General features: G+C 37.5%; 2 protein-coding genes across 5 annotated transcripts; both read left to right on the top strand.

Moving 5' to 3' along the window:
- Nucleotides 1-427: 427 nt before the first annotated feature.
- On the top strand, nt 428-10369 carry noazfp (nucleolar atypical zinc finger). Of its 3 annotated transcripts, none has more exons than XM_015011277.2 (11): nt 428-535; nt 732-869; nt 958-977; nt 1065-1135; nt 1461-1537; nt 2564-2690; nt 2773-2877; nt 3026-3072; nt 5601-5718; nt 7672-7938; nt 8777-10369. In XM_015011277.2, the coding sequence occupies exons 2-10, from the start codon at nt 750-752 to the stop codon at nt 7935-7937; spliced, it is 951 nt and encodes a 316-aa protein (XP_014866763.2). In that variant the 5' UTR covers nt 428-535; nt 732-749; the 3' UTR covers nt 7938; nt 8777-10369. The 3 variants fall into 3 exon arrangements, with proteins under 3 accessions (XP_014866763.2, XP_014866761.2, XP_014866760.2); XM_015011275.2 differs by having other exon boundaries at nt 8096-10369; XM_015011274.2 differs by having other exon boundaries at nt 7672-10369.
- A 1831-nt stretch (nt 10370-12200) lies between these two features.
- Nucleotides 12201-22225, top strand: il15 (interleukin 15). Of its 2 annotated transcripts, XM_088006352.1 has the most exons (7): nt 12201-12503; nt 12671-12828; nt 16496-16555; nt 17812-17899; nt 19279-19323; nt 21440-21565; nt 21664-22225. In XM_088006352.1, exons 1-7 carry the CDS (start codon nt 12432-12434, stop codon nt 21757-21759), a joined length of 645 nt encoding a protein of 214 aa, XP_087862478.1. In that variant the 5' UTR covers nt 12201-12431; the 3' UTR covers nt 21760-22225. The 2 variants fall into 2 exon arrangements, with proteins under 2 accessions (XP_087862478.1, XP_087862484.1); XM_088006358.1 differs by lacking the exon at nt 12671-12828 and having other exon boundaries at nt 12219-12503; nt 16496-16581.
- Nucleotides 22226-25561: the final 3336 nt, after the last annotated feature.

Genomic DNA, 25561 nt, shown 5'->3' with positions numbered 1-25561 from the left:
TATGATGACTTTTCCTACATTCTACAATTTTCTTTCAATATGATAATACTGACGAGAATTGATTTCTTCATCCCATCACTTCTTTTTGACATACAGCTTAACTATGCTTTTAACATCACGTTTGCTCATTTTTACATCCATATTTACTTTTTTTTGCAACATTTTTGGCAAATTTGTCAGCTAGTTTTTTTCCTTTCTGTGTGCAGGAGCCACAATAATTGAACCTCTACTGACCAAATTATTTCTATCAAAATTTCCTGTCTTGAGTATAAATCTAAACATATTAAAATCTTCTTATTCTTCCTGTACCCAACCCAATGGCATCAACATTGCTGTCAATTATTTTATTTGTCATAACATTTTAACGATTTAAGTGATGTAAGATTCAGTCCACACTCCATTCCTGCTGATGGTGGTAAGGCACCAAGAGAAATAGAGAAGTGACTGCTGTTCCACTTGCGGAACCCAAATCACTGCATTATGTTTCACCGGACACCTTTTTCAGACGGACTTAACGCTAGCTTCGCTGGGTGAGGTAAGGGAAATTTAAAGTTATTTCTTATATCTGAAATGATATTTTCATTAATTATTCAGGAGTCAGTTAGTGTTTGTATGCTACCATTAATTAAAATAAAACCTAAAATAAATTAGCACAAAGTGGATGCCATTAGTTTTCTACTTCTGTTTTTAAAAGCTAAGATCACCATGAACTTTTCCCTTTCCTGCTACAGCTATTATTGATTCCAGAGATGCCCAAAAAGAAAACCGGAGCCAGGAAAAAGGCGGAGAACCGCAAAGAGCGAGAGAAACAGATCCGAGCCAACAGGGAGCATGTGGAAGTGGCCAAACACCCCTGCAACGTGAACATGGTCAGTAGCCACTACCGCTGCTACTGCTTTGGCTAACAGTGCAAACACTGCAGCGTGCTAATCCTCTCTGTTTATTTGGTTTTTACAGGAATGTGACAAATGTCAGAGGTAAGTCTGTATTTAAAGAAGATGAAACAGATTCAGAAGAACTTTGATTTGAAGAGAAATAAACGTATTCCTGCTTATTTTTCTTAGGAAGCAGAAGAACAGGGCATTCTGCTACTTCTGTAACTCTGTGCAGAAGCTGCCTGTCTGCGCTCAGTGTGGTGAGTTTTTTTTCCTCACTTTTCTTTAAATTAAACGCCAAGCTAAAGACTGATTCCACCTAATTGTTCACTATCTCAAGCATTTTTATTTCATTTAAGAAAGTTACTCATGTAAGTATCTTCAAAAACGTGTGGACAAGAAAGCTTTCTAGTTGCAGTCAATCTTGCAATGAATCTGAAGATGCCTCTGACTGAAGAGTGTTGTTGTATGACTGTCTTATTAAATAACACACAATGGACTGTTTCAATTTTATTTATGATTATTGGAGTAAAATAATGTTATTGTTATAATAAATGTTGATTTATTTGTGGGGTTTTTTTTTAGGTAAAACTAAGTGCATGAAGGCTTCTGATTGTGTTATCAAGCATCCAGGGATCCACAGCACAGGAATGGCCATGGTGGTGAGTTTATATCAAACCATAAGTAAATCTTGTTCTGATCTGGATCTGTTTTAGAAACTAGATGGTAACACTTACACTATCTGGTTAGATATACAGTTCTAGATATTTTCTGTGGTTAAATAAAATTAGTCGCTTTATTAAAGTACATGCTTATATGAAACTACCTACTATTTTATCTGATGTATGTCATTCTTCTCTTTAAAATCTCGTAATTGATAATTTGTTTATTAGTTTCAGTGTTTTTAAAAAAGCCAGATTAAGTGCAGAACATAACTGTGTCATATTTTAATTGTAGGATTTTATTTATCAGGGAATAAAGTTGATATAGTCAGGAACAGGATGAATGAGCCTCAAGAGTTCAAAAGCCAAGAACATATTTCCACTAGGGGGCACCGATTTCAGTTTCCAGGGCTATCACGATCTTTAAAAAGCTTAATCTGCTGATTCCAATTTTGACCAGTAGATGAAAAAGATGAAAATAAAATATTTTGATATCTTCCCAAAGAGACCAAGTTTTTGCATGTTCTCTAAAGGAGATGGGAGCAGTTATGAGGAAAAAAATAAATCACTTTTTCCTCAGAATTCAGACATTTTTTGTCAGAGTTCTGACTTTTTTTCCAAGTATTATAGCTAGATAAACTGCTCTAGATGTGATGAGATCAAAGTCAGAGTTCTTTTATTCATTACTTTCAGGAGTCCTGGTCTTCTTCCATAAGAACAGCTGCTGATTTATTTTTGGTATTTTTTTTTGTCAGGCTGCTGGTTAACAGGCTGAAAGGGATTTTTATTTTTAGCTCCTATTTTAATTTTTTTTATATTGAGCTTCTTTTTTTATGTCGGCATTCAGCTTGAAAGGTTTCTTTTCGGCTCTTTAAGAAATGTTTTCAAAGAGCTTTTCGTTTATGCCTCAATCCTTCTTGAACTAATAATAATCTTGTTGAATGTGTTGCCAGTTTTTCTCCAGTTAACCAAGTTTAGATAATTTTTATCCTGTCCAGATATGTAAAACATGTTTTTATCCACAAGGGGGCAGTGTGTGACTTCTGTGAAGCCTGGGTCTGCCATGGTAGGAAATGTCTGAGCACCCACGCCTGCTCGTGTCCTCTGGCCGACGCTGACTGCATCGAGTGTGAGCGTGGAGTCTGGGATCATGGTAAGACACTCCCCTCTGCTTGTAAACAAATCCCATCGGCTCAAACACTGACAATCAACGGGATGCTCCATTTCCTTTGCAGGAGGTCGGATTTTCCGCTGTTCCTTCTGTCGGAATTTCTTATGTGAGGATGATCAATTTGAGCACCAGGCCAGCTGTCAAGTCCTGCAGGCAGAAACCTTTAAATGTGAGTCATGTGGATTTACGCGCCCATTCATGTGGTTAAAAGGAAAATAAATTGTGTCTTATTTGGTCTGCAGAGTAATACCTGGAGGAGATTTGTGCACTGAAGAGAAAGTGAATGCATTTTTATCCTTTCCTGTGTTTTATTTCAGGCGTTTCCTGTAACAGACTGGGACAACACTCGTGCCTGCGCTGTAAGGTGAGAATGTTCAGCTGGAAATTTTATCCATTCCATCAGCCTGCATCACACGAGAAAAGACCGGCCCTCAAAATTCCTTTAACTTATTCTGTGAGCTAAAATTAGACAAACGCAAGTACTTTTTGTTTTTGTTTGTACCATTTCAACAAATCTTGCAGGTATACTGAGGCTGAATAAATGAAACTAAAGATTAAGGCTTTCCCATCTGAGCAGCTGCGCGGAAACGCTCTGATCAGATAAAACTTGACTTGCCAGAAACTTGTTTGACCTCCTGCAGACAGGGTAGACTTTAAACTGAGCGGCTAAAAATAAGCACATGTTGTTATGCAAGCTCTACCTCAGGGTCAAGTTATCATCAAGTTATCATGGCGTTTAAAATGAAAACGCCATGATAACTTGGCGTTTTCCTTTTAATGAACACAGTTCATTAAAAGGAATGCTTTGAAAGCAAAACACTTAAAAGAAGTTGGGGGTCAGAGAGTGATGCATGATCATAAAAACAAATAACACTTGCAGCAGGTACTGTTGCAAAAGGTGTTTCTACATGATATTACCTCAGGAAGGCTGAGGTAATAGGCTATCTCATATGAATATGCACGCTTTGCATATTCTCAACTATGCACCACTCTGTTCTGACTTGTTGCACAAAGTCACAAAAACACATTGAAATGTTTTTTGTTTTTTTTTAGAGGGACAAAATGAGGAAAAGCTTATAAAAACTCTGCATCTTGATCCCAGTTGGTTATAGTTATTTAAAGCAATTTTTGTGTAAGTTAATATCTTTAGTTTCAAACAGGATCTAACTGCATTTCTACAGTTAGATAAAAAAAAAAAGAGCCAGATCATCATGAGTTAAGCTGACTCAGCATTCTTTAAGACGTTAGAGGTTTACATAAACGCTGTTACTGTGGCAGGGTTGCACAACAGCAGCATGAAAGGAAAACGTTAAGTTGAAAGGTTGCAGATTAAAAGGTAATTAAACATTTATAACAAGAAGAGTTGGAACAAGACCATTCTCTACTCCAGGGAACAGGAAGTCAGTGTGTCATCTGTCCCTAGATTCCCTTCTGAAGCCATTTCACAATTTGAAAATGTTAAGCAATTAGATTTGGCAACTACTAAAGGAGAAGAAATGATTAACTGGACCTTTGATTTATTATTTACTTCAAAACATGAAATTTTACCAAGCATTTTTAGCCAGTTTCATGTATGAATATCTTGGTATACTTGAAATAAGAGAAACACTTAACATGTGACTTCTCAGTGAAGATATAAGAGCCTGTTTTTAAGTAAATAATTCCTTAATAATGATTAAAAACAAATAAGTTTACTGTCAGATTTTTTTTCACTTGAAATAAGATATTTTTAGTGAAATAATCTGCTAGTGGAGCTGGTACTTTTTAATCACTATCAAGGAATTATTGGGCGCCTTTATCCTGTTGAAAAGTTACTCGTCAGTTAGTTTTGTCTTCTTTTAAATGTACTAAATAATGTACTACAATATTTGCTAAACCAAAAATACTTGGTAGCATTTTGTGTTTTTGCGGTGTAGAAGTTTTGATCAGTGGAAATTTCCAGGATGTCGACTCTTGACATTTTAATATACTGTCGCCATGACAGAGTAGGAGAGAGGAAATCCAGTCCTGGAGGCTTCAGATCTGAAGAAGCTGTCGAGCGTAGTGGTATCTTGGCGGAGGCGGAACAGATCGTCCATCACGGAGAGCAGAGTCCTCACTGACTCTAGTGGACCTTGGCCGATAAGTGGGGTCCACTTAGAACTCAGTGTTTCAGCTGTTTTGCAGTTTTCTGGAAGTTTGTTCCATTGTGGTGCCTAGAAGCTTCTCCGTGTTTGTTTACTGGCAAAAATGTTTTCATATTTGCCAATAAGCAGAAAAATCTTCTGCAGGCCTTTTACCGCATCCTGTTATATTTTGCTCCAATGACCCAAACCCATTGAATTCAGGTGGTTGGTTTCATGCCTGCATAAAAAGCCGTTTCAACCTGTGATCATTCACTCAGTCGTTTGGTGTTCCTCAAGGCTGCATTCTCGGGCAACTTTTACTGTCTGTATTTACTCCTAGCTCAAACTGCGAAGTATTACACCTTCTGTTACTATTCATAAAAGCACATAAACTGCTGGTTCTTTTAAATGAGACCTTATTGCATCTTTGATTTGTTTTAAACTTAATGTCTTCAGTTTCTGGATATTCCCTCAGTTTTCTTGTTTTTTACAGTAGTACCATTATTTTTTCATGGTGTTTAAATTTGTGTATAAACGACTAGAAGTAAACTGTCTATTGATTCTTGACTACTTCCACTTCCTCATCTACTCAGCATGACTGGTTTTTCTATTCAAAGGGGTAAAAACAGAAATGACTTGACTCAAAGTGTTTATTATTTTAGTTCTGTCCTTGCAGTGTCGGTTTCCTTTGTTGTTCTGTCGCTTGAACATTTTCTCTTTCTTGAACACTTTCATGCATAGTTGAAAGGACAGTGAGTATTAAAAGTTTTCTTCTTCACATCTGCAGGCCTGTTACTGTGACGACCATGCCAAGAGTAAAGTGTTCAAACAGGAGAAAGGCAAGGCTCCACCTTGTCCGAAGTGCGGCCATGAGACCCAGGAGACAAAAGACCTCAGCATGTCCAGTGAGTTTCACACAACCGGAGCCCGTCTTGTCATTCCTGTAAATCTGCCAATTCAAGCAAGTTGCAGCAACCTCCTTTTCCTGCTTGAATGCTTTTGGAAAACGAAACAGAAAATATGCACTGATTACTTCTTGGCACAGGGGCTTATTTCCCATAAAATGTTTATAGAGACCTGGATACAAACAACTTACCCTGAATGCCCTTTTCTCTTTCTTCTCTTTTTTTGTTTGTTGAGGTTTACATATAAATGTCTGTAAAGTATTTTTCTTACTGCAGTGTAAGGGAAGTAAAAACCAACTGCTTCCCCTGAAGTGTATATCCCTCTTCTGGCTCCTGAGAGATAAAAATTGTCTCTGTTGTTAAACACAGCAGTGGGCGGCTGTGGTAGTTTCTGAAAGCCAGATCCTTGAGTGAACACAACTTTTCTCCATATTTGATGGTAAACTGTAGCAGTTTTATTGTTGTTTGGGAACATTAATATAAAATCCGACCCGTAGTACTGACAGCTGAAGGGTCATAGGAACCCTGGGAGGTCCACCAGTGTAACATGGGAATAAAACGCTCTTTTAAAGATCATCCTTATTTACTTTACTTCTCAGCTCTCGCAAGTAATTAAAAAAAAGGATTTTAACTCCTTAAAGGGTCAGTATTATGTAAAATTGACTTTTTTTAGCTTTACATCATTACCTCAACATGTAAAGCTAAAGAACAGCTTTAGCTTTACTTCAACAAAAACATACCAGGAGTGATTTTTTCATGTGTATTTAAGAAATCCTATCTCCATGGCAACCATTCAGCAGTTCAGTTTAGCACCAACTTCGAGATGCAGCTCCTCCTCTGAGCTGCAGCTTCCAAGCTTTCAACTTCTGCCTCACTGAGCAGCCTTCCCCAACTCAGCTCCTTCAGACTAGCCAGCGGCAATTGGTAAATACTTGATGGAACTAAGCCTCATTATAGGAGCTACTTCTCAGTGAATCGCTGGTAATGATGTTGTTAAAGGGTTAATAGAGCAGCCATGTTGTGATGACTTCCTGCTGCTGTTTCAGAAAGAGCAGGTATTCTTAAAGAGACAGAGGCCCAATTTCAAGGCATCAAATTTTAAAGTCAAAAGTTTTGTAAGTCTTGTGTGTGTGTGTGTGTGTGTGTGTATGATGTGTGTGAAGGTAACATATTTACTTCATTGTGCTATAAAATTGCATTATGTGCTTTGGAAATACGTAATACTGCCCCTTTAAAGGGTTCTTGGGTATTGTTGGAGCCTTAGTGCCAAAAAAGGCTTATAAATAAATTTATTTAGGTGCCAAGTCATCAAAAACCATTATAATTTTAGATTTTTTTATATGTAAATATTGTTTTGTGAAAAACATGACATTTTGAATGGATTTCAATACAAAAAGTACTGAAGGGTCACAGATTGCTTTTTTTTAGATTGGGGAAAAAATATGACTTAAATGAATGAAAAAATTTTACTAATGTGTCAGTGCTGCCACATGTAAAATGTAAAATCCCCAAAATGATCCTACATATCCTTTATACAAACATCTGTCAATAGTTGTTTATTTCTCTGCTTTTTTTCCTCCTGCATGTAATTTTTATTGTTTAAATTCAAGATGTGGTTCCAAAGAGCAGGTCTGTTTTCCATAAACTGAGCCCAGTAAACATGTAAATACATGTCTTCTTAAAACTCCACATTTTCTCTTTTAGCCTCTTTATTGTTATTGCAAGCCATAAAACTTAATGCTCCAGAATGCCTGCTTTAAAATACACACGGTGAGAGGAGAATTCTTGAGTAAAAAACTGACAGTTGCCTTCAAACTATATACAGTCTTGTAAAAATTATTCGGATTCATGCACAGAATTAATTTGTGCAAGCTTGATTTTCATGCAAACATGCATGTCTGCAGCGGAGACGAGATCTGCTCTAAATCTGATTGGTTCGTTTGTTTTCCGCAGCTCGCACCTTGAAGTTTGGTCGGCAGGCCGGTGGCGACGACGACGAAGACGACTACGACGGCGCGTCCGGGTACGACGCCTACTGGAAGAACCTGGCAGCTGGAGGAAGCCGACAAGACGACTATGGAGATGATGATGATGAGGAGGAGGAGGAAGAGGAGGATGACGGGTATGAGGAGGATGAGGAAGAGGATGAAGATGAAGAGGAGGATGAAACTGCTTCGGAGTCCCTGGCTGAGCTGAAGATAGATGGCACTGCAGCCTAAAGTAAGACTGAGGAGTTGATGGTCAGAGTGGATTTTAACTGAGTGAAAGTCACAGAGTTTGGCAGTTAGCATTCAAGCAGCCTGAGGTTCTTGTAATCTTTGGAAGTGGTTTATATGCATTCTTTTTTTTAAGCTTTTCACATGTTTTTTTTGTCCAGTCCTGGTATCAATATGGTATGATGAGGAAGAGGAGGACAAACAGAGAAAAACCATAAACTGTACCAGAAAGCCAAAGTTTGCCCAGGAGTGAGTAAATAAATATCAAAAGGCAAAACTGACTATTAAAAGCTGCATTCTGCAGTTTGTTGACTAAGAACTATGAGATTCTTACAGTTAGACCAGGCCTAATAAAATAACCATCTATTAAAGGATATTTACAAATTAACACCTATGTAAATAAATAAAACATGATTTTTTTCTTAAAAAAATAGAAAAGCAAAAATCCTTCTTACAGCTGCTAAAATAATCTACGTTTAACTTGCTGCTGTTTTTCCCCATCTTGCGTAACAGGAGTATATTGTTAAATTATCAAGTTTGTTGGCAAAATGTAATAATATTTCAATCAAAGGCCAGGCAGTACTTAGCATCATGTGGGGGAGGGGCATTAGTACATTATTGTAAACTCCCATACATAACTTAACAGATTTCATTTGCATTGCACTAAAGGAACTTTACAAAAGCATTTAATTGAAATTCAGGAGCAGGATTTTGTTTTGCAGTTTCTCTGTAAAACAAGATGAGTTTTAAATATCGTAAAAAGTCGTAATTTGTCAGATTATGACTTCTTAAAAAGGCATAAAGCGGCTTCCTCTGACACCTTCTTACTTTGTTTCTTCTAGGTGACACTCAACCATCGCACAAGGTGTTGCTGTTTTACTGTTACGACTTTTCTCGTTTAAAACATGTTTTGGTTTTAACAAAATATAAAACTTTACTTTTTTTATCTTGTTAAAATGTAAAACTCTCTTGTTTTAGCAAGAAATGCTCCTGAAATGAACACTTCTGTACTTTCATGTGTAAAAATTATATGATGGGAAATTTTTGTAGTTTTTAATCTGTGCAGGATCTCTGGAAACATAGTTGTGGATTTTTTTAAATGCTTGAGTATTAGCAAACAAAATCATAACTGCCATATGTAGAAACAACACTGGTTCTTCACATGAGATTTTTCTCGCAAAAAAAGAGTTGTGGGTTATGTATACTGGATTGAAATCAGGAGAAAAGCAGTTAAAGTCTAAGGAAAATCCTCATAAAGGCTGATTGACCTGTTGATCAGAACCACTGTTGAAGATGAGAAAGTGTAGCTGTTAGAAAGCATAAAACATAAGAAAGGTTCTCTATTTCAAGCTCCTTGTTCATTCCAGCGCTCTCTGGTGACTTTTAGGAATGTTGTGAACCATTTTAAACTTCACCCTTCTGCAAGGAATTGAAGGAATAAAGTTTAATATGAATCTAAATCAATAAAATTGTGACTGAACATTCTTTATTTTAATTTATTCTCTGAAATGTTTGGTTTTTAACAGGGTTGGGACTTTAATTTTGATGACTAAATTATGTAAATTTAACTGTAAATTATGTAAATTTAATTGGATATTTTTTTATTTATTTGCACGATTCTGGTACACCCGTACATCTGACGCACAAATGCTTAAATTGTTTTTTATTTAAAATGTGATTAATTGTAATTAATTAATAACAGCCCCTGCAATTTACTGGCTAAAAATTTTAATTGAGTCGGAGCTTAAGTGGTTGGAGCTCCACTAGTAACATTATTCAGTTACCTTACAATACTTGTATATGAATTCAAAATCTCTTGCTGTACTGAGAACCAGGGGGAAGATCTCATGACAAATGTTTCCACTATTGTGTGTCCAAGGTTTTTGGTGTGGTGTGTCTGTGGGAGTTTGATTTCATCATGTCTGTTTATTATGGGCTTCATTAGTGAAACCCCATAACAAGAGTTCACTTGTTTTTCCATCATTTTATAGCTAGCTGGATTTTCCCAGCTAACCGGCCAGACGTCTGTCTCCTTTTTGTGTCACCCTTCATGTAACAGAGAATTTAACATGAGCATGACGTGCAGCTGTGCTGCCTCAGGACATTCAGTTCTTTTTGAAACAGCTTAAGGAACGCATACAGTTGATCTTACACGTTTATTTTTCTCACTGACGTACTTTACAGTGTGTTTTTATGATCTGACTTGCCAAGAGATTAGGAACTGCTATTTTTGTGTGTTTTTGTGACTTTTCTCAACAAGATTTAATTTTTCCTTCAAAGCCCCCATTGACTCTTTCCAATTTTGACAGAGTATGCATGCAGGATAATGGTAATAAGCGGTTTGACTACTCTAAGGGATGGGTGAGGGCAATGTTTTTCTTGAATTAAGATTACCTGAAGACACAAAATAAAAAAACACATTCCTTTCTGAGAAACTTCTTTTGTTCTGTTAAACTATCAAAATTAGTTTTTGTCCTAAATGCTACAATAATTATAGGATATGTCAGATTAATGTCTTCAAAACCAGAAGTTTACTTATATTTTCTCAGTATTTAGCGAAGTTATTATAGTTTAAGTTAAACGAATGAAATAAAAACTGAAATTGAGAAAACATTTTTAACTGAAATAAATAAAAGTAATTAATGGTGAAAAACTAACTGAATTGTGTGTTTGTGAAATGGAAACATGCTGAAATTATAGATATAATATCCCTCATTTTTATGCTTATGATCTACTTTTTAATCTTTCAAACTGATGTGAAATTGATTTTTTTTCTCTCCACATCTGTCAGGAAATTACAGCACTCCATACTCCTGGCGGCACTTACAGTATTCCACAAAATGGTGACACCAAAGATTAGGAGAAAACTCCAGACTCAGTGGTTGTTAAGGAATAATTAAATACATTATTTGAAAATGTTATCTTCTGTTGAGTATTTATCCAGTGGATGTATAATTGTAGAATACTTTCACCTTGAATTCTGTACCTACAATTTAAACTGTCCATCTAGCCAGGCTGCTTCCTGGCTAGGAATGCAAACAATTAATCTACTTACGGTTAATTGTCAAATAATGTTTTTATAGATTACAATTAGTTCCAATCGATTAGCTAAAACTGTCTGCTTAGACCTTCTATTAGAGTGGTACTTTACCCTCCAACCAGAAGAGGGCGCCGTCGGTCATCCTGAAGCGGCTCTAGTTGGTGTAGAAACAAATATGGCGCCCATACTAGTATGGGAAAGAGAAACGGACCAAACAGAGACCCGTGTGGGACGCAAATGGGTTCTGTGTGTGTGGTTTTGTTTAGAAATATAAACACTCAAGTTTCACCTTATTAGTGATCATTCAACTGTGTTTCTTATTTAAAAATGACTGATTTGTTATGAAGACGAGGATGTGATGACAAAGAAGCAGACAAATTGTAACAAGAAGTAAAAAATGTCTACACAGGGTTGATTTTGACAGCTGTTGTGAGTTAATGCACTTCATGGAGAAACATTTTCTCCATGAAGTGCATGGAGAAAATGCACTTCATGGAGAATAATTTCGAATTTGAAAACGAATTAAATTATATCCTCACATGGATATAATTTAAGGTACAACTCAAACACACTCATTCTTTTGGTGGCGTCATGACAAATAATATCACATCTACAGGTCTGGTTCATCATTGGGTGAAATTTGCCTTAAGGTTCCAAAAAATATAAGCAAAAACATCTTGGGACTGTCCAGTATTTTTACCTTCTGCGAAGGAGGTGGAGCAATTTAAAACAAAGAAGAAAGTCTGATAATCCTACCGACCTAATGGAAGAAAACTCCCATCAGACGCTGAGAAAGAAAAAGTGTGGTTTTTAAATACAGCAAACACAATTATCAAGTTTCAACTAATCATAGTAATTACTGTTTCCACACTTCCTTTCTTATTATCCCAACTCGTAATCTGCAGAGAAAGGAAACGCTTAGTAATTTAAGCATTTGACAGGCTGCATTTTATCTAATGACCACAAAACAGCCTGGAAGTTGTAAATTATGATGCAGATGAAACGGTGTTTAGGTGTTAAATCAACATAAAAAAATGTGATCATGATGAGTTTGGCACGGTGACGCTTCTGGGAAACCATCAGATTTCTCCGGCAGGGCGAAGCTGCAGAAGTGTTCCCGTAATAAAAGTGACATGACAGCTGAAAAACTTTTACAATAAATTCTAGAAACAACTCCTTTACAGTGACGGAGGAGGAGTGCGCGCTCGACGTGACGAGAGAGACGCACAGGGCGGGCGTGTGTGAGTCTGTGTGTGTGTGCGTGTGTGTGTGTGAGTGTGTGTTGGGAGAGAGAGTGGAACTGCGGAACCGCACTCACGCTCGGCTCAAGTGTAACCAACAGTGGATTTCGGACCAATGAGACAAAGCGGAGTTACTGTCGCAGATCCAATGCGAAGATGTGATAGAGTTGTGCTGGTGCTGTGCTGGGTAGAGGAGCCCCCGCGGCAGCTGCGCTGATGATACAAGAATTCATGACGGCGCTCCAGGTCATCCATCTCCAGCTCAGATTGCCCCGGGACCAGCGAGCGGTAAGCGGGTTTACCTCCCCACTCTGACCCGACAGCAGGGCCCAGCAAGCCCAACTTCGGATATATTATAAGAAGCATTTTTTTAATTATGATTATTATTTGTAGTAAAGTAATTGTGCGCAGGTTTAATCCTGGGTGGTCTCACTGCGCATGTGTTTACCTTTCAGCACCGTTTTCGATCACCTTCAGGCAACACTCTTATTTGGTTTAGAAAACTTGAAAAGCCACCTTCTCAGATTCACTTTCACTTTCATTTTCCAAGAGCTTATGGCTCCACCTGCTGTTTGGAGGTTGTAGGTGCCGGAGTCACCAGACACTCAACTAGGTAATTGTGCAATGCAATTGCTTTTTTATCCATTAACAAAAAAAAAAAATGCAATTTATAAATTTTCTATCATCTTACAAAAAAAAGATGACTTAATTTGATATAATTTATGTTCCCATAGGGCAACTTATTTGCAGCAGAGTCTAAATCTACACCACAACAGTACACTCCCAAAACCTAAGCACACTTTACAAATTTATATCAGGAATCCAACAACATGACTCATCTGAAACCATTTCAAAACCCTGCAGCTAAAGGAATAAATTATCTCCAGTACCTGTTTGATATTGCCTTTTGGGCCTAAGTAAGCCGCCTTTTTCATGGTATTAGTCTGAACTGAGTGCAAAGGATGCCAAGGCTTTCAGGATCGATCTTGCCCTCTTAGTAACTAGTTTTCATGACTTAATTCATGTTTCTTAAAACAAAATCTATGATTAGTGTGCAAACCCAACCTATTATTTATCAAGCTGAGGTTTCCGAACCAGTACATTATGCCAAAAGTTCAAATGGATTCAGAAGAAAAATAAAGCACTCAAGATTAAAAGCTAATATTTATACTGACTGACAATCTCTACCACTGTACCATTAATAGCTGTTTGTACGATCGTAGAGAGACTTCTTCGAAAATCAATCAGCATATCTTTTGTTTTCAAAACATCTAACTGCAAGCATGACTTATTGCACCACTGGATAAATTGTTCTAATATAAACAGGGCTAAAAAAACATAAACAGAAGAAATCTTTAAAGGGAAAGAGTGGTGAAAGCTAGGGTGAGGATTTATAGGCATCAGTACAGTTTTACGCTGAGAATGAACAATACAGATGCAAGTTTTGCTTCAAGGATGCAGATAGAGAAGTAAAGTGAAGGCCAGAAGGAGCTGCATTGCATCTTTGTAGATTTAAAGAACGTGTACAACAAGGTGCTGAGAGAAGAGCTGTGGTATGGCAGAGAAGTATTCTAAGGGCCCTGCATGGTTGGAACAAAGACAAACTGTTGACACATAGTTTCAGCACATTTGCACACACCCTTCAAGGTCCACAAGACGTATCGAACCGGTGCTTTATCATATGAGTGGTTTACAGCAGCTACAGTAAACACAGCGGCCAGGACGGAGAGAAACAACTCTTACAAGTTCACAAATTTGGAGGAAATAATGATTGGCGAGCTGCAACATCTCATTTTATTTTCAATGTTATCAAGAAAATGAAAAACAGAATGCATTGGCGGGAAGCTAAGCCACCCAAAACTATCCATGCTGCTGTCAATATGAAGAGCCTTCTTCTGGAAGTAGAGTAATTGAGGCTGGCTTCTGCATAAACAAACATGCCCAGGACATTCTGACCAAGCACACACTAGTTTCACATGCAGAGGGGAGCAAAAAGTTTACAAAAGACAACATGGGGCAGACAACAAAACGACACACAACTCTGGCAATGAAAACAGATTTCGGCAGTTCAGCCTGACCATGCAGAGCCCTGTAGAGAGGGGTAGGACATGCATGAAAGCTGTGAGAGAGTAGTGAGGTGTGCTGAGGAGTTCAAGGTAAAACTCAATAGAGACCTCAACATGCAGAAGTCAAGGTTTTCTTTGGGAGTGATGAGGATGGGTAGGATCAGGAATGAATACATCAATCAATAAAGTTTATTTGTATTGCACATTTCAGCAAAAAGGCAGTTCAAAGTGCTTTACATCATGAACACATAAAAACATCATAAACACACAGACACTCATGAGAGGGACAGCTCACGTTGAATGTTTTGGAGATAAAATCAGGATAAACTGAGTTGTTTTTAGACATGTTCAGAGGAGAGACACTGATTACATCAGCAGAAGGATGGTGAGGTTGGAACCACAGGGCTTTATTTATGCTTTATTTCAAATTTTAAACTTTGCTTTAAACTTCTCCACAACGTTCTCATTGACCTGCTTGCTGGGATTCATGGTCTTCATGAAGCTGATTGGTCTCTGAAAAACCACTGAGGCCTTCATGAAACAGATTTATTCACGCTGACATTAAACTATTCATAGGCGGTCTCTATTTATTAAGTTGGGAACTTTTCAAGCCTATTGGTTGCTCTGGATTTTTTTTTATTTTTTATTTTATGTTAGTTCTGTCTTGTTTTTTTGGAGACTTTTGCTCATAATTGTTTTTGGTTGAAGGCATTGCATGATTTAGGATACTGTGCACAAATTCTTTGTGCAGATCAAAGAATTTGTGCTCTTACGTTTTATTATTTTCAGACAGTTGTTAAGATGCGTAGCCATGGCTACGAGGGGTAGTTCTTACTATCAGGAGCAGTTCATTAGCATCTAAAAAGCTCTAATGATACCTGAACTTTGACCCCAAATCCCAGAACTGAGAGAGGAGGAACTGCAAACCATCTCTTCCATCAGTTATAATGGTCTTCAGTCAGTGACCTGTTCAGATTTTTTGTAAGACTGACGCTACTGGAGATCCGTCCTACTCACAGCATCACCATCCACAACAACTCTGGTGATACATGGATGATATGACAACATTTCATTTCCCTTTGGAACGAATAAAGTATCTCTGAGTTCAGCTGAACTGAATTGATCCAGTGGGGGCTGAATACAAATACACACCACTGATTTAAAGATTTTTAAACCGAGTATCATTTCCCCTCCATTTTACAATTTTCCACTACTCTACTTTTTGTTGGCCACGAAATCCCAATAAAATGAATTGTTTCTGCTGCACTGTTGGCACATATAGAGAAGTTGTGAGGTGACATTCCTAACCTCTGATTAAATGCCGCCCGTGTTTATTATTGGTTACAAGAAAGGTTGTTGAAGAATACATTACTTCGAACATCTACAGTCACAATATTATGAACAGAATCTGGGACTTTATCGTTACCCTTGCTTTGAAGGTTTTCCCATCACTTGATGTCTTTGGATTTGAAACTTTGAAACAAATAATATGTTCTCCATTTGTCTCAGACATGCTCCTGGGTTGGAAGACTAGTGGGATGTGCTAGCTGTTCTACTCTGACCTGACTAGCACCTCTAACCAAACATATATAATATATAAACAGACTATTGGTGCAGCTATTGTTAGCTTATTGTTGGACTTACACAGCAGCCATTTTAACTTTTGAGGTCACAAATCACAGCTGGGAAGGGACTGTGCCCTCCTCCAGATGTTACTGCGCTGTTAAAATTCAAAGTTTAGCAAAGCCTTTTCTTTCTCATTAAACATTATTCTTAACAATTTCTTGTGTTCAGAACAAACAAAAATAAAATCTGTTTCAATTTCAGATTGAGACTTGTGACGCTGAGAGGTGAAATGTTTTAATGTGACGAGTTTCCATAAAATATTGAAGATCACTGGTGCAAGTTAAAGATGGAAAAATAAAGGATTTTTTGTGCTGTGTATTTACACATTTTGAACAAATCACAGGTTGTAAGCTAACATCAAAGGTGCATTTAAACACTGCAGATATTTTAGTAATTAATTATGCAGTACATAATGCACACTCTAGCATTAATGGAGGAAGATTTCTGCAGCTAAATTAGTTGGTTGCTACTAAAATACTCCAATTTCACTCCAGATGACTAACACATTGAACCAAATGTCTACTGAATACTTTCCAAAGGTTTGATATAAGTAAACATATTAAAGTGATCTCCTTTTATGGCTTTTAGAAAAGTGACCTGTTCCAGTCGACGTGGAAGCTGTGCTGTCGAGACAGCCACAAAACTCAGGTGTGGCTTTGTTTCTTTACTCTGAGGTAGGCATACAGTCTGTGACTTGATGGCAAATTAATACAGCTAAATATACAACTGGAATACTTCATGAAAACTAACGAGACTGGAAAACATAAATACAAAAACGGGCAAGCGTCATTTGAAATGTCCAATTGGTACTAAATGTATACACACCCCTCTTAAAAAGAAAACTTTTTGTGATGTAAAAAAGGTTATAATATTTAATTCCCAAACTTTTTGCACACTTACTGTTTTCTTATCACGGTATACCTTGACAGCGGTAACCGGCCCATGCCTAATTCATGCCTTTGTATGACCCAACGCTTGGGTCATACAAAGGCCCAAGCGTTGTTTTTCCAAAACAGGAAAAAAATATATCTGCTCTCTTTGTCTAGGACGTTTGCTCCTTTAATGATCTGTGTTTCGTAGAAGATGCTGGAGGGAGGAAATCCTTTAGCAGAAGCTTGTGTTGGCAATCAAACAGCAGGAAGTAATAGTTCCTCCATCTGTGAGAGATGACCACAGAAAATCTGTTCTCATCTGTCTTTATTTAACTAAGAGCTGAAGTCCGAAGAAGATCAGATCCTCAAATGAAATACTCCAACAACACATTAGTTTAAGGTTGTGCAAACTTCTGCAGCCTGTGTTGTGAAAAAAGATTTATCCAGGCATTTTTAAAGTGTTAGAAACTTTATGAAACATGACAGGAAGCAGGCAGCTTTAACTTATAGAGATGAAAACATATTTTTATGAGAAAAGACAGAACTGCAGTTCTCAAGACAAGCTTCTCCAGTTGCAGAGAAAACAGACGTCTGTAGATCTAAAGCTTGGAGCTGCAGACAGCAGAAAAACTCCTACTACACCCACAGCTAATAGGGAATTAAAGACAAAACACAAACCATAATGTTTGACAGGCATGAGTTTGAGAAATTCACCTGTTTCTTTTTCTGGTTATTTTTCAGTTCCATTGTGAAACATAAAAGCCACATTAAAGGTGGAAAACGATCTAAAATTATTAATATTGGTCTAATTTCCCTTTACCCATAAAATAGGTGATTGTGTAAACCATTTAAGTTCATTTTTTTTAATTCAGAAAAATAATAGCAAAAGCAGCTCAGCAAAGGACACACCTGGCACCTTTAGCATAAAAAAACAACATTTATCCATTAGCCTCCTTTAGTCTTCTCATGTATATATTTGCTGAATTCTTTGACTAATCTGCAGTGTAATTATGGTGGCTCCTTGTTTTACAGCTTGCTGACTTCATGCGTTAGTGCTACTAAAATCGACGTGCAGGATCTGCAGACCTGTCTCCAGAAAGATCTGAAAGGCGCCATTGAGGTGAGAGAAGGTATCAGATACACTAAGATTTTGTTTATAATTTTCCTTTAAAACTCAACAGTCCATCCAAGATTGCTCTTATGTTACTCTTATGATTGTGCTGTTGGGAAAAAGACCAATAAATGTTTGAATTGAGGTTATGTGGAGTTGTGTGGCGGAGTCAGTGTCTTATCTGGTATAGATGGTAGTAAAGGAGATCTAACTTTCCAGAATCAGGGAGAAAATGGCTTGAGATGTAGATCTAACAGCTGCTCAAAGAGTTCAGAGTTTTTACCCTCATTTGAATAGCAGAAAAGAAAATACTTTGTTTTAAAAGTCTGAACTTCCACCAATTCGTCACGGTTTTCTACAGACGCTCATCATTGTGCTGCAAACGAAGTCGTCTTTCCTTCCCTCAGTATCTGTTATTCTCTTCTTAGAATCAGAGTCAGAATAGATTTGTTGGCTGAGGTAGTGATAGTGTGCTCATGTGAGGAATTTGACTTGGATTTAAAAGTGCTCACATTTTACAGACAGATATAAATATGTAAGTTATGGTGAAATAAATTAAGGATAAATGAACAATTTGTTCATCTATTTACTGACAGTTTTGTATTGAGAAAGAAATAAAATATGCTTTGATGCACTAAAAATGGAACATTTTTTGTTTCAGAGCAGAGCAGCCGGTTACTCTGGCTGCTCTGCATCTATTAATACAGTTTATTTCATTTATTTATTTTTACAAAATGCACATCAGAAATTTTTATTCACTTTTACATACATTCCTGCCCTAGTTTACAAAATGTCGTCACGCCTGTCTAAACTTTAGCACAATACCTAATTAATCCCAAAGTCACAGTTTTTTTTTAATCTTGTTCTGATGCTGAAGTTGGAAATGGTGAAAAACTTCACCAAAGTTCACAACCTTTATGAACAGAGATTCTTGGTGCAACCAATAATCTCAAGGTGTTTAGATTATTATAATTTAATGGAGGAGTTAAATTATTTCTGAAAAAGGAGATTTGTAGGTAAGTTGTAGGCGCCAGTGCTGCACCACTCCGTCATGTTGAAGAGATTTATGGCAGCTGATTTATGATGATTCTTTAAAAATATACTTGTACAGGGCTGTCACCACCAGTAACTGCAGTCAAATTCACCTGATGTCATGACCGGAAGAACATTCTTAATCACCCAGTGAAAAATTACATATATAAAACTTGTTGCCTCAGAACTCAATCCTTGAAGGACTGTTTTCATCTGCAGAAAAGATTTTGACTTTCTGCTCTCTTATACTTGAGTACATCTTTTCCAGTGTATGCTTTGTTTTTGAAAGTAATTGTGTATTAGGAAATAGTTTTATTAAAAACCTTATGTTGTGTCATTTTTCCCCTTCCTTTCAGAAATCTAATGCCAAGCTGTACGCCCCAAAAACTGAAGACATGACAGTAAGTTGTAAATGCTCAGTTGCAGATTCCTTTTCACATTTTCACACAGGGAAGAGTAAAAATGTCAAAAAATGCATTTAAAAGGCACATTTAAAACAGCTGTTTGCCAAAGGGTTGCACATTTAAGATAATCACAAAGTTTTGGAGCTTTCTCTGTGCTTTTGAGGGTAATGGGTGCGGCTCTTGCTTCGATTAGACTGCACTCATGTTGATAATCGACAAGTAGTACCACAACAAAAGTATGCAACATGAATATTTTATCATTCCTGCTGCTTTATCCGATTCGAGGCTTTCACTCTTCACCACCCCTACCAGTGAAGACATACTCCAGGAAATTCCAGTTTCAACGAAGTAATCTGGGTGTGAATACTTTCTCTTTCACACCGAGGGATTGATTGCACTGAGCGGGGGAGAAAGACTGAAACACCAGTTACGTCCCTCTTGGATCTGAGTTTTGGCTCTGGGAAAGGCAAACCATTCACTTGGCTTCTGTGACTGCAACAGTACATTCCCGTCCCTAGTAAACAAGCCAGTTCTGAAGAGGGAGAAAGTAAGAAGAAAAGCCAAATGTGGGATGAGGAATGCATTTCCATGTCACAGACATGCATGGGATGTTCTAATCTGCAATGAGTTTGGTGAACCATTTCCTACAGTTTGCAATTATACATTTGTTTTGCAGGAGTTAAAATGTTCATCCCAAATAATAAACTTTGGGAAGCGGGGGGAGAACAAGTGGAAATACTGTGGAACTGTGGAAGTATTCGTTAATCATTCCTTTGGCCAGATGCATTTCTCCCAGAAAGACCTGGAGCCTTAACTTCACTGGTGATGAAGTCCTTTAAGGAACATTTATACTGAAAGTTAATCTTATAAATCAGGTACAGACCTGCTGAGAGCCCATGCAGTTTGCCTATAGACCATGAAGAGGAGCAGCGGATGCTTGCACTACATCCTTAGATATACAGATGATACAGTTATTGTTCTTCAAAAGAATGGCAACGAGGACAAGCATGGGCCTGTGGCGGAGCCATGAAGCCCACCTAAACTAGAACACTGTGCAAACAAATGAAAAGCAAGAGCTCAAAAAACCCAAAGTGCCCTTTGCACTTTAAATTCAAACTGTAGAGACACACAGTTAAAGGATAAAGAAAATATTTTCTATGTAATACAGTTTTTAATGAAATACTTGTCATCTTATTCATTTCCGGTGATTTTATTTTTATTTGTTTTTAACTGCTATTGCATTGGTTGTTGGATGTGAATTGTTTCTTGTTGTAACGCTATTTCTGGATGACCTGTTCCAAACTGAGTTTTCCTATTATGCACATTTAGGAGATCATAGAGGTATAAGGGTTTTACAGCATGGAGCTGGAGGGCTGATGATCTGGGCTTGTACCACAGCAGGAGCATCTGAGCATGTTGAGTTAACAAAAAACCCTATGCAAATCTGAACAAACGTTTTTCAAAAAGGGACAATACACAGCTTTACAATTAAAGTCATACATGACTGATCTAGCCAACAGGTGATCCTTTGCAGACAATGGCAGATGTTAATTTAGCAAATGTTTTTATTGTTTTAGCATATACATATATCACAATATCATCAGCAAACATCTGCAAACTCACATCAACACACTGCTCAGAAAGACAATATACAAGCTAAATAGTAAGGGACTCAACAGTTGACATATTGCAACTTTGCATAGCAAAGTGTTCTGGAGTGAAATGTGTGACAACATCTGTCTGTTATCTGGATCAGCAAGACAGTGATCCCAGACATGATGGCTGAAAACTGAAAGACTAGGTGTTGTAATGTCCTAGTAAAAGTCCAGCGCTCAACCTGACTGAAATGCTGTGCAGAAACTATTTTCTCTAAACCGCAGCATACTTCAGCAATGTTTTGAAAGAATATTTGACCTAAATGCCTGAACAGTGTGGTGAGAAATTGATGCGGTACGATGGAAAACAATATGACTCATTTAACCCACCATTAAGGTGGATTTACAAACTGTTGAATCATAGTGTACTTTGGGCTTGTTCCTACAAGAGTACACTTAATACTGACCTAAATACGAATCTGTGCTTTCTCATAGTGAAGGATGTTGTTCTCTTGCAGGATAGCTGTCAGCAAAAGGTGCTCTTCTGTTATATGTTGGAACTGATGATGGTCTTCGAAGAGGAAGACACAGAGCCGAGCAAAACACAATGCATCTATAACTTCAACCGTACACTGTTACCTGAGGTGAGTGTTTGTAGCTCCAGTTTGTATTTTTGCCATTTGAAAATATTTAGACAAAACAATGTTTTCAAGAAATCTTTTTCTCTTCTTTGAAATTTCAGAAAAATTGTCCAGCATGTGAAATCTACTCCCTGGAAAACAGTAAAGTTTTCTACAACAGACTTTTGAACATTTTGCAAAAAATAAATGCAATGTAAAAACTTGTATAGACTTGTATATAAACATATTTTATTCTGTGAATATTCCAATGTAAGCATCAAAACAGATGACTGCCATCCTCCAATATGAATGAATGAATGTATTTTCATTGTTCCTACTCCAGGCAAATGTATTTAAAAAGTCTGAATGCATATATATGACACCGTTCACCATATGCTTTTAGTTGTACAGTTGTACTTTGTAGCCATGTTGTATATTAAAGACGCTTCTTAACACTACTGAATGTAACACTTGTACAATTTGTGTAAAAATTAACTGTAGGGTCTTCAGTATATCTACTTATGCTGTAAATACAGATTACTTTAAATGCATTTGAGTGCTTTGCATTTTATTTAAAAATTTGTTACAAATTTCCAGAGGATGTTGCTTTTTAAGCAAGGAGAGGAGAATTTGAACATTAGCAGGCACTTGAAATAAAATCTGCAATACCAAAAAACAAAAAAACACACATCAGGCTTGTTAATGCTCTACAAGTACAGCTCAATATATCAGTCTCACTGAAGAGTGTATTAAATGCTGTGGTTATTTAACTTGTTCATCTTGTTTTCTATCACACTTTTTCCCTCTACTCAACTTTCCCTCAATATGTTTGGATACAACACTCAGTGAACATCCAGCTTCTTTAGCTTTGGTCTTTTGTGGTTTACAGCAGACCCATTGTATTTTCAGGGGTTAGTTGCCCACAGCAAATACTTGACATCCTCTCTGAAAATGCTTTTATCTGCCTATTTCAACATTTCAAATACCAAATAAACCTAACTATGCATTAATACGCACAGTGGAAACCGTCTTACCACTACCACAGAAGTTAATATCTACAGTCCTCCATATTTGATTAATATCTTCAAAGTAAAAACAGCACAAAAAACATCTTGCTGCACAAACCAGCACAAACAAAGTTGAGTTGATTGACACCAATATTGTTTGACTTGAAGAAGGTGGGGAGCTGGTTGACCTTTCATGACCTCTGCAAACATTTATTAACATCTTCAAAATGATAGCGGCACAAAAAAAAAATTGGCTGCATAAACGTAGCACAAACTCTTGACACTAAGTTTGTTGACTTTGAAGAAGGTGGGGGGACCAACTTCACTCAGGTGTTAAACAAGTATTAGAAAACATCAGCAAGATTTTGAGTTTCACTTTCACCAGCTTGTGCTCAACGCTGTCACGGTTGCTAGGCAACAGAACATACGCCGAGGTAATGGCGGGGAAAAATCTGGAGACTGGCCCGTTCGCTCACTTCCAGATTTTGTAGTCAACGAAGGAACCTGCTACGTCGACTGAGTAGGGAGGGTCCTTCGAAGGACGCAGTCCCTGAATTTGGACACACCCAAGGATCCAATCTAGCTGTTTGATATTTCCACAATATTTATAGTGCAGTGACACAGAATTATAGTTAAAAGTTGAGTTGGCAAACAAACAGTCATCATTCTGGAAGATGAATCATCACTTTAGTCTGACTTTGACTCCTCAGCAGGAGGTAGTTTCACAGAATCTGTTCCTTTTAGACTCTCTAAGGTGTGTTTCTGCAATGTTCAAGCAGGTTGCTGTGTGTGTGTGTGTGTGTGTGTGTGTGTGTGTGTGTGTGTGTGTGTGTGTGTGTGGCTGATCAGCAGTGGCAGTAGTTGGTCACCTCTCTGACCAAGGCTCTTCATCGTTTTTGTGTTTTTGTTTTCTGTTTGAACTCGATTCAGTCGACTACATTTCTTGAAATTCCCGGCAGGAATCAGCCTGTGCCACACCCTAACCTGATTCATCTTTGTCTCATTGTCTTCATCTGTTTTTCTATTTGTACATCACAATGTGAAGCTTCAGTCAGTTGTTTTCATCTCTTTTGTCAAACATTTCAGGCTTTGTTATACCTATTATAACAAAGCCTGTGGTTCTTGTTTGAATTGGAGATTTTGGTGCCGACAACACTAAAGGTCTGCTAAATTTATGCCACAGTGATGTCGATTCTTGCATCCGAGTTCTCCGTTCCTGCGCCTTACAACACTTACTATAGTTTGGTTGGGCAGTCAGAACTTCGGAGGGCTCATAGCACCTTTTGTGTGTTGCTTAACTTGGTTAAGTTTAGAAACATTTTGACCTAAAGTGTTCTTGAAAAGACTGCTCTATTATTTCTCTCCCTCTTTCCACAAAGGGAAACTCATTTATATTCCTGTTTGAACAAGATGGTGTTTCACTTAGTTCAGCTGAAGGTTGGAACCTGACAAGTTCAGAACAAGCAAGTGTATTTGTTCGTATCATCTTACACGTTGCATAATCTCTGTTCCCACAAGTTGAACTGAAGTTCTAGCATAAAGAACTTGTTTAAAGCTGAATTTAAAGCAAAAACAACCAAACTCTGTGCATGTCCTTGTTTGCTTTTAACTATATCAGTTGTGGATGATAAAATCTGAAGAAGAGATCATGCATTGAAACTTAAGAAATACCTGGCAAGACTGATAAAGATTGATTGCACAATTATTTGGCAGAGGACAGCTTGATGCTGAGAAACATAAGTTAAAATGTAAGAGATAAGAAGCAGATGCCTGAAAAATAAACCCATAACATCCTGCTCACTGATCAGATGCACTCGAAGATTTTCATCTTTCCTGGATCATAGTTCCGCAAGTTCAAAAAGCAACACAAATACTTTCTGTTTCTGCAGCTCACTGCCTGGTGTGTTTACAGCTTTGACTGGATACTTACACACATTTTACAAAAACACATAATCTTTTGTTCTTCTAACATTAAATCAGACAATGTGCATGTTTTATGTTTTACTGCTGCATCCTTTGTGCACAAATGAACATTATAGGAAGTCCTCCCTCCCAATACATTCAATAAATGCTCACATTCCTGCTGCTATTTGAAGTTTTTCCATTTCTTTAAAATAGTCTCTTGTTGTTTATATGCCAAAGTGTACATACACATTTTGTACATTTTTTAAATAATCCCACTCAGTTTCCCATTTCTTCAAAGCAGTTTTCTATTTTTAATAACGGTACAATATTATTTTCTCATGCTGAACTTTTGTCCTTTAGTGTAAAGTCTGTTTTTATAAATCCTTTTATCTTTGTGTGAATCTACGTGCTTCGACGTACCTGTCACTTTGCTGCTGGTATAGAAAATGAAGGTAATTGCTATTCTTTTCAACTCTGTTAAATGGTATTTCCGTAATGATTTTTATTTTCTAAATGTGAGATCAATGTGATTTTTTAAAACTTTTAACATGAGGACTAAAAGCGCCAGTTTACGGGCGGCCCGCTCTGTCGCTCTGCCATGCTTTGCTGAGATCTGCTGATTTATTTTAAGGTTCTACTCAAGCACACGGCTTCCTCGTGTGACATTGTGGAAAAACAGAAAGAAGCTCACCAAGACATCTGGAAGAGAAATGTTGACCTCCACATCCTTGGTAAAAATGTGCGGATCCTGAAGGTTCCATGTTCATCTGTGCAAACCGACACGCCGTACAGCGAGGAAGAAGCCGTTACTCCAAAAGCAACGGAAAAGGACAGATTTCTGTCAGTAATTACATGCAAATATACGGAAACACTGTAAGTGTAACATTGTGTCATACGTGGAGTATCGAAAAAAGATTGGTGCACATTTGTAATGCAGACACAGGTGTTGAATCTTCAGGATGAAAGATGACCTCAAGCACACCAAAACGATTTAAAGAAAACTAAGTCAATAATCTGGAGTCGGCCTCCGCTGCTATTTTCAAGCTACAACAATAAGCAAATTACGATTCTCAAACAGTGCAGAAACTCCTCCTTCTGTGCAATGATT

The sequence above is a fragment of the Poecilia mexicana genome, unplaced genomic scaffold (genome assembly GCF_051168715.1).
Source record: "Poecilia mexicana isolate PSO_F unplaced genomic scaffold, ASM5116871v1 scaffold_1, whole genome shotgun sequence".
NCBI classification, from domain to species: Eukaryota; Metazoa; Chordata; class Actinopteri; order Cyprinodontiformes; family Poeciliidae; genus Poecilia; species Poecilia mexicana.
This window is presented reverse-complemented; position numbering and strand designations above follow the sequence as displayed.